At 51.0% G+C, this 9,607-nt stretch overlaps 1 protein-coding gene across 1 annotated transcript; it reads left to right on the forward strand.

The window, feature by feature from the left end:
- Positions 1–403: 403 nt before the first annotated feature.
- scn1ba (sodium channel, voltage-gated, type I, beta a) lies at positions 404–9,398 on the forward strand. Its single transcript, XM_029129416.3, has 6 exons — positions 404–1,877; positions 5,727–5,893; positions 6,838–7,075; positions 7,299–7,440; positions 7,674–7,745; positions 7,887–9,398. The coding sequence occupies exons 1-5, from the start codon at positions 1,784–1,786 to the stop codon at positions 7,738–7,740; spliced, it is 708 nt and encodes a 235-aa protein (XP_028985249.1). The 5' UTR covers positions 404–1,783; the 3' UTR covers positions 7,741–7,745; positions 7,887–9,398.
- The last annotated feature ends 209 nt before the right edge of the window (positions 9,399–9,607 follow it).

A 9,607-nucleotide genomic window follows, 5' to 3' on the forward strand; every position in this document is an offset into this window, starting at 1 on the left:
GATGAATCACAATTAAACCATGCATTGTATTAATAAGTGAATCCTCCAGTTTACTACAGGATGCTTGTCAAATCAGAAGAACAGAAGCTGATTCTGTCCAGCTCCAGATCTCACTGGAAAACAAACCTTCTCTTTATGGCTTGACGCTCACATCTTGCATTTCATCCCTTATGTTGCTTTACTGTGTGCTGTGTTTTACCATTTTGTCATTCTCATTAGATGATATTTTGTTTTTAAGGCCTCAGGTTCCCTTTGCCAGCACGTGGGGGGTTCTGGAAGGGTTGCAAACATCACATGAAATCACTGTTGCCATAACAACGGCTCCGTACCTCTCCCTCCTCCTCCTCCTCCTTCACCATCCCTCTGCTGCAATGCATCACACCCTCCGCACCTCCTCCCCAGCCTGTACCCACCCCAGACGCTGATTAGCGCGGCATCCTTCCACGGACGCGCCACGTAATATGTGGAGCTGCCTGATTTGTGTGCGCGTCTGTGTGTTCGTGTCGGATCTGGACACGCTCCGCATCTCACAAAGGGCAATTTTTACACAGCGCCGATTTTCTTGAAGGCGATAAATGAAGAGATTTTTTAAAATTATTCTTGTTGTTTTTGTGTCGTGCTCCTAAAATCTCCGCGGGCAGAGGGGCTGGTGCGTCTGACCGCAGGACCGGTCAACGGGACGAGACGCAGGACACGAGCGAGAAACGGCGCAGGGTTTGTTTTGGATCGAGGTGGAAGGTAAACGGACGCACAGACGCAGCGCTCGGCCGTGGTGCGTGGACGGGGACGAACGGAGGAGGGTGCGCTGACGTTTCACCAGCGAATTTGCAGATTGGAACATTAGTTGGGTGAAGTTTCCTACTTGTTACCCCAGTTTTAGGCGCACACGAGGCGCGCACAGGTTTAAATTGGCGCAGGGTGCCTTGTCTGGGTTCATGGTGACCACCTGCGCTGGTCCCGTCACGCGTGGGAGCGCCACGTGCAAACAGCAGCTAAACAAAGAGCAGAGTTTACCCAGAGATGCGAATGTGCAGTCAGTGTGAAAGGCAGCGGGCAGTGGGAGCAGTACAGGGAAATGAGAACTGCTGTCACAGCCAAGGAGTCAGAGACACATTCGAGTCAAGCTTAGAGCCAGTGTTGGAGCTCAGGTCATGTCTGCAGGAAAGGTCAGAGTGGAGCTAAATGTAGAATGAAAACATTCATGCATGCGACATTCTGACATTTCAAAGATTTGTGCGATCAGGCTCCATCTGCGTCCGCAGCTTCAGATTAGAGCAGGTCATTATCTGCCATTCATTGAGGGGACAATCAGGATCGTTCCCCATTGTGGAGGGCCGGGCACACGGCGAGTATAAATAGTTGAACAAAGGCCCTTTTGGAGCAACAGGAGGCTGAAACCTGAGGCTCAGAGTGTTTCCTCCCTCTGGAAAGTCACACACTGAAGCGCGGGACAGAGTCTCCAGTTCTCACAGAGTGGGAGGTGACGGAACGAGGCAGAGCGGCGTCCGCGAGGCTGCCGTCGCTTTGTAGGTGATTACGAAGCTAAGAGCAGCAGGAAGAAACAGAAAGACGAAGAGGAGGGGAGGAAGAGGAGGAAGAGGAGGAAGAGGAGGAAGAGGAGACCTCCTGGACGGGACCACACCCCAGTCCCACAGCATCAGGAAGGACTGCTCCGTCCCAGCTAGGACGCCTGGCTGGCCTCTGTCTGTTCAGGAGTGTGTGTCTGTGTCTGTGTGTGTCTGTGTCTGTGTCTGTTGTGTGTCTGTGTCTGTTGTGCGTTGTGATGGCACCGAGAGGTGCCAGCACTCTTCTGTCTCCTGCCAGGAGGTCCCCACCGCCGCTGCTGCTGCTGCCGCTGGCCCTGCTGGTGCTTCAAGGTGAGTGGCCGGTGGTTGTGTTGCCGTGGATGGTGATGGCGCCGCCTCGGCATGCATCCAGACCCACCATACCCCCCCCCACTCACACACACACACACACACCCACTCACCCCCACCCCCCCGTGTCACCGTGCTGTCTGACGTCTGCGTGTGTGAGTCGCTGTGTGTGGCTTCGTCACAGTGTTGGGTAACTCACTAGCTGGGATGTGTCACATGCACAGACACACGCACACGCACACGCACACACACACACACACACACACACACACACACACACACACACACGCACACACACACACTCTCTCTCTGCGAGCTCACAAGTTTTAAGTCTTCTAGGAGAATCTGTTACTAATGATGGAAGTTGTGCATGTTTTGTATGAACCACAGGTTCAGTGGTTCCTCCCCCTCAACTACAAGTGCACAACAATTCCACAGAAATACAGTTGATTTGTGAGAATCCATCCTTTAATTACATAACAAAATCATTTTTTTAGGCTGGTTTGTTCGTCACAGATAATCTTACTTAAAGCGCAGGGATTTACATTTGAGCTTTAAAAGGAAACGCTGCATCAAATGAGAGATTTACTGAGCGTTTACCTCTGACTGCTCTTTGTCCTGCAGCTGTGATGCACAACAATATGTCAAAAACGCAGCAGCCGTGTCAGGGTTGATTCTCCTCTGAACAAACAGCAGTGGACGCACAGCCGAGAAGCAGGAGCGAAGCTTGGCAGAAAGCAGGAAGGTTACACAACAGCGTGGACAGACAGGGACGGAGGGTCAGTTAAGGACGGACACGAGGGAGCACATCTGGAGCTGGACAGGGAGACGAGATGAGACCAGACAGGAAATTAGATGGAAATCCCTGAAAATCAGGGACTGATAAGAGAAGCAACATGTGCTCATCCTCTAAATGAGCGTTTGTGCTAAAAAGCAAAAGATGAAATTCAGTAAATTACTTAGTATTTCTGCTTTTCTGCAAAAGTAAAAAAAAACTACATTCAACCTGAGATGCTCCAGATGTTCAAAATGCTGACGAGTGGAGAAGATGAAAGCGTTCAGTCAGTGACCGTCCGTTCCATCGCTCCTGCACAGACTGGAAATAACATTATGGCCCTAGAATATAAACGTATTACAGCCACTCAAGCTAAGCGCTGCGGCAGCTCTGCAGCGCTGACCTGTACAAAGCTTCTACATCCTCATTCTTTGTAAACACGCGTTTATGTACAAGTCTGTGAAGAGTGATGGCTCCACGTAGCAGCTCTGAGATCTGCAGACGTGATCCTGACAAACAGCTTAAATCAGTTTCTGTCTGAGGCTTCTTTCATTTCAACAACAGTGAGATGTCCTGCTCACGTTGGTGAGACGGACGTGTGCAAAGACAGAAGCAGAGGGAGCCGCCATCCTGGAGACAGACCGACCAATAGGAAGACGGCATCAATTAATTATCTCCATCACATAAGTGCAGCACTGACGCTTTAGCAGCCTCAGTGCTGCACCGCCGCACGTCCGCACCCACCGAGGCGTGGTGCATTCAGCTCAGGCCCACGCAGGGAGAGACCCCCCCGGAGCCGACAGAGGCCAAACAGCCCCCAAAGAGAGCCGACCGCCATCAGATAGCGTCAGCTGGGAGCACAAACACGCTCAGTCGACTTCTGAGCTGATAAGAGCTGATCAGTGCTGTGTTTGAAGACTGAAGATCAGTGCATCAACTAAAGCAAGAGCCCAAAACACTACCATTAATAATGGTGGTCTGGACGGACTCTGACCTGATCATGGGCGCCTGGCTGTGTGTGTGTGTGTGTGTGTGTGTGTGTGCGTGCGTGCGTGCGTGCGTGCGTGCGTGCGTGCGTGCGTGCGTGCGTGCGTGCGTGCGTGCGTGCGTGCGTGTGTGTGTGTGTGTGTGGTGAGCAGCCGTAGAAGCAGATGTCGTCCTCTCTCTCTCTCTACTGTTGCTCATCCAATTGTCATGTCTCTCTCTCTTTAAGGCCAACTCAGCGAATAACCTTGATCCTTTTAGTCTTTTCTTCAGCGCCCGGCGACTCGCTAAGCTAACCCCGGAGCGTGATGGTCTTTTGTGCAACTAAAGCTATAAATCACTATTTGTGCTTGTAGGCCTCAGGGGTGTACAGACACTGATATGAGGGATTAACCGGCCGGCGCCCGTCAGGGAAAAAACTCTTAATCTGCCATTCTGGAATATCCGTTGCATAATCCTGAACTTCAGTCCAGGCCTTATGCAACGGCTTTGCTCCGGCCCTGCGTGCGTCCTGCTGCTGCAGCCGTGTGCCGGCTGCGCTCCTCGCACGTCCGCCTCGCTCTGTCTCGCTGTCCCTTCGCTGCCTCCTGAAGCTGCTGCATCAGCCGCATCCTGCACATCCCGGCCTCCCGCTGTGTCACCGCCTCCCTGCAGCTGCGGCCTGGCTTTGATGTCTGCTGTGTCTGCTGTGTGTTGTGTGTCACATCCCCTCCTGTCGTGCTCCGTGTCTGTAAAAGCTCCCAGGCCTGAGTCACGGCGTCTATGAGGTGATTCTGTGATAATTACAGGGACGCGATGTGATGAATGACTTTCATCGACCTCTATTGGCAGCCAGGGATTAGCTGGTGTTCAGGCCAGAGAGGCAATTAGAGCCCATAAAGAAAAGACCACTGTGAGACAAAGCTCGTTCTAATGTTCTGCTCACTTGCGGCTTCACCGCAGAAGCGGAGGAGCTGCAGATGCCGCTGCCTCAGGCCTGTGTTGTTGTCGGTCCAGAACCTGAAAATCCGCCACCCTGATCTTCAAGAACGGTTGCGTTGCTACTGTACATGTCGGTGGTGTGTTCAAACGGCAGCCTGGGCCCGGGTTCAGGCGTGATCGGTCCAGCTGGGCGGTTCTGTTCTTCGCTGCCGCATGCTTTTATCTGTCAAATACTGTGAGAACTGTTCTCCTGCTTCCTGTCTTTGTTCCTAACTTCCCTTCTGATCTTCTCTCCCTGCAGTGCATCAGCAGCATTAGGCGTCCTCCTCCTGCTTGCCGTCCCCTATGCTTCTGTTCCTACTGAACCCTGTGTAACCTTCTCTCCCCCTCCTCTTCATTCATCCCTGCCTCCCATATTTCTCTGCAGCGTGGCGGCGTTTCTCTGTGTGACGCGTTGAAAGCTGTGACTTCGTTGCAGCGGTAGCCGAGCTTCCTGTGCATTAGGCCACATGGATGCTAAGGAAACTGCTAATGATGATGATGATTAGACTTAATCTGACCAGCGTTGTGTCTCCTGTCCTCTCCCTCATCTCCTGGTTTGAATGGAAAGCTTCCCCAGAGGTCAAAGTTAGGTTGGTTGAGAGCGAAGCTGAGTCCTCAGTGGAAACTGCAAGGTGCAGTGTGAGAAAGAAACATTTGGAGTTACAGGTGTGTAACTCCCGGCCCGATGAAAAGTATGATGACCATGGCATATATAGACTCACTTCTATATATGACTGTAGCTCAGAGGCCAGTTGATAGAATGCAATGGTTACTATGGCTGTGACCTCTTTATTTCCCCTCACACATCACTAACGTCATTAAATTAGCACTAAAGCTGCCAAAAGACAAAGTCAACGAATCAGCTGATCTGATGAGAGGAAATAAAACAGCTATGCCAACAAAAAAACACGCATGCAGAAGCCTTGGGAGCAAGCATGTGACAGCGTTAGCTGGGAAAGAGGTACAGACAGTTTGCCTGCAAGTATGAGAGCGTGGAACCCAGAGCCGCCGTGAGTCCACCTTCTCACATGAGAGAAGGATGGCTCCTCCCTCTGAACCCGACCCGCTACTAGACAGCGAGCAGTAACGCATGGCGCCGGCCGGCTGCTAACGGCGCTCGTCCTCCCCAGCGTCGCTCTGCCGCGGAGCCTGCGTGGAGGTGGACTCGGACACCGAGGCCGTGGCCAATCAGGGCTTCAAGCTGGGCTGCATCTCCTGCAAGATGAGGGGCGAGGTGGAGGCCGAGGCCAAGGTCGAATGGCACTTCAAGGCGTCGGACGACACAGAGTTCCAGCCGGTGAGTAGTTGATCTGGAGACGAGGCGGGCGTTCGTTCAGCTACGAACGCCAACACGGAAATGTGTGGGTTCAAATGCAAGGAGGCAAAATGGCCCTCGACGGAGCAGGATATTATTTTCATTGTGTACACTACCGTGCAAAGGTTTGGGGTCAGAGAAATACACTGTTTACATCACTAATGTGGTAAATGACTGTTCTAGCTGCAAATGTCTGATTTTGCTGCAATATTTACTGTGTGTAGAGGGCCATTTCCAGCAACTGTCACTGCAGTGTAGTAATGGTACAATGTGTCTGCTCATTGCGTCAAAAGGCCCAGATTATCAGATTGCCTCAACAATTTAACATCCAGATGCCAAAGGTCTGCAATGCTGTGATTGCTGCAAATGGAGGCTTCTTTGACGAGAGCAAAGCTTGAGGATTAAAAAAAATGATTTCAAATACAAATCGTTATTTTTAACCTTTTCAATGAGACTATATTTTCCATTCATTTTACAACTCATGCTGGTAAACAAAAGTGTGACCTATTAATGGAAAACACAAAATTGTCTGGGTGACCCCAAACCTTTGACCGGTAGTGTATGTAACTACGGTGTTTTCAGAATGTGAACACATGCATCACGTCTATGCAGTCAAAGCCTGCAGTGTGTTCATCACCAGCGAGAGCGGTGTTGAATCTTTTATGACACTTCTCCCTTGGAGTCGGCTGGACGACGGCGCTTTGTCCACATTAGGAGTCCCCACCAGGAACAGCACAGAGGCTATTACAGCGCGCGCATTAGCTGCGGTGCCGCGGGAGGAGCTCCATTAGCTGCCATTTAGAATGTACAGCCGCTAAAGTGAGCAGGAAGTGAGCAGGTCGCGCTGATGCCGCTCGATCGCTGAGCGTGAGCGCATCCACACACAACCGCTCGATCCAACCGCGTTCATTCACACTCTCTTCCAGCTGTACAGCTATGAAAACGAGGAGAAGCTGATCATCGACCCGCGGTTCGAGGGCCGCCTGGACTGGCGCGGCAGCAAACACACCAAGGACCTGCAGGACGGCTCCATCTACATCCTCAACGTGACCTTCAACGACACGGGCACCTACAGGTGCATCTTCAGCCGCACGCTGAAGTACCGCAACTACGAGTACAACACGGAGACCAACAAGACCTTCAGCATGAACGTGGTGGCGCGACGTAAGCAGAGCGGAGGCTTTACGTCACACTTCATCACAGTAGCTTGATGCTGATCGTTGTTCCTCAGGGCCCAATTCTCGAGCCGCTCACACACATTCACCTGTGAGCGTCTGTAGGTTAACTGTATGAGTAATGGCACCAGCACATGACTTATATCCCAATGATGTGCAGCCTTTGCAGCCTTGATGGGTTTCGCTTCATCTGCTGTCCCTCCGTGTCTCAGACACCAGGGGGATGGCGTCCATCTTCTCGGAGGTGATGATGTACGTCTCCATCATCGGGCTGCAGTTGTGGCTGGTGGTTGAGATGATTTACTGCTACAGGAAGATCTCAGCGGCGGGGGAGGAGGCCCTGAGGGAGAGCGCGTGAGTAGCACCTCCCTCCTGAGCAGCGTCTCCGCCGTCGGCGCCAGATCCCGCTGATCCGTCCAAATGTCCTGATTTCCCACCTTCCGCTTTCACCCTGTTTCTCCCTCCTGCTGCGTTTGGAAAGCTGAGCCTCAAGCTGCTTCAATCTGCTCATTTCAAAATAGCAAAGCTTCCTTTTTCTGTCTTAATCTTGACTCTCTTTCTTCTTTCTGCCACTCTCTCTTCCTCAGGGCGGAGTATTTAGCTATAGCCTCGGAAAGTAAAGACAATTGTGCAGGTGTTCAAGTGGCTGAGTAGCTCTGGTAGGTCTGTGCTCGGCTACGCTTCACATTCACTCGTTCATCTCACACATCAGGCCCGTTGTTGTCTCCTTCTTCTGTCATCTGTGATCTGGAGGCTCCATGTTAAAGGGTGCGTCACAAACCATTACTCTTTTCCTCCAGGAGGTCAAGGAAGAGTTCAAGACGGCGTTACTGAGGAACCTCCACAACATCCACCCTCGACGTCCTCTGCTCCCATCGTCACTCACCTCCCATTTCTCCACACGACGGAACCAACTGAACCACAGAGGGAAGATGTTCACACAAAGCTTTGAGTGGGTCTCTGTGGAAGGAGGACGAGGCCTCAGCGGCGGGTGGTGGTTCAGGGACACGCGGAGGCTGTCATGTACATAGAGTATAAGTATGCTCAGATAATCGTAACCGTCTGTAGATACAGTATGTTAAAGGCCTTTTACCCCATGTTTGCATGCTTACGACTTTTACAAAGCAACCGATGACTGACTGACCTTTCAACATGTTGGGCTTCCAACGTGTGCCGGCATTTGTTAGTGTCAGTGTTTCCTGTGTGGTTTGATGAAGCTGTGGGTAAACAAGCTTAATGCAAAGGATTCGACTACATTTGACCACTAACGTCAGCACAAGATGTGGCTAAACGTCGGTTTTTGTTTTTATCAGAACATTTGCGGTCAAACCGACAGAACCTCCACAGCTTCGGTCTGTTTGCTTCACACATCTGAATGATCGGCTCAGAGTTTAGTGGAGCGGAGGTGAGAAGGTGAGGTGGGACCAGTGACTCACCGCTGTCAGTAGGAGATGATCGCACACGTCAGTCCCTCACTGGAGGTTTCATGAAAACCTCAAACGTTCAGGGGTTTTAGTCACCACAAGTGTTATGTGCATTTCGGGTAAATTTGAAGTGTTTTTAAAGTTGTGTGAACCCATGTGAGCTCACGTCACTTATCAGTTATGAAAATGCAGATTTGTTTTGTGAACGCCGTTCTCCACTGGCCAGTTTCAGTTCCTCTGGCACAGCTGGACACCCGAACTATCCAAACATTTAGGTTTTCTTTATGTGCTGTGATGGAATTTACTGCATCTGACACCAACTTGTGACTTCCAGCCAATTTCTGTTCCACCCAAAGCCAGAGAGAAAAGGTTTACCGGCACGTGTGACATGAAGTGAAAGTCACGTTCACTTATCTACTGTGGAAGCTTTTCCACTGATCCCACGCACATGTCTTAGTAGGAACTTAAGGGCTTAGCAAGTTGCTAGAAACTCACTGCCATCGGTAAAAATACGACCAAACCTGTCCAGTGCCTCGCAGAGTGAAGCCAGTAGGAAGCAAAGCCCAGCGCCGAGCTGATCCAGAAGCAGGAGCCGCGGCTGCTGGTGAACACTAGAGGGCAGCTGATCACTGCCACTCTCCATGTTTACTGCCTTTCATACAGCTGGGTTGAATGAACAGATTAACTGCATGCTGGTCTGCTCCGGAGAGAAGTATGCGCCGTCTCTGCTTGGAGCCACTCGACCCAAACGTACCTGCACTAACGAACGGACCGCCGCTCTGCTCGTGTCCTCCTGTTTTTCTCAGATTCAAATATACCTGCAGTTGTGACTTCATGTGTACATGTGGATCTGCTGCCAGAAAAATAAATAAAAGCCCTATGAGTAAATCAGAGTCTCACCTGTGTTACTTGGTGAAAAATAATTCAACACAATTAAAATACACCGACTGGGTGTAATTTTGTATCATGTGATCAGATGATTGTGTTGTTGATATTTAAAATGAGGAAGAGAAAACAGAAACTTATTGGTAACGTGGGATCGTGGTCCTGTGACAGTCAGAGCAGATGAGCCGAACCATTTGAAACCACAGCTCTTC

Source organism: Betta splendens, chromosome 16, assembly GCF_900634795.4.
Source record: "Betta splendens chromosome 16, fBetSpl5.4, whole genome shotgun sequence".
Classification (NCBI taxonomy): domain Eukaryota; kingdom Metazoa; phylum Chordata; class Actinopteri; order Anabantiformes; family Osphronemidae; genus Betta; species Betta splendens.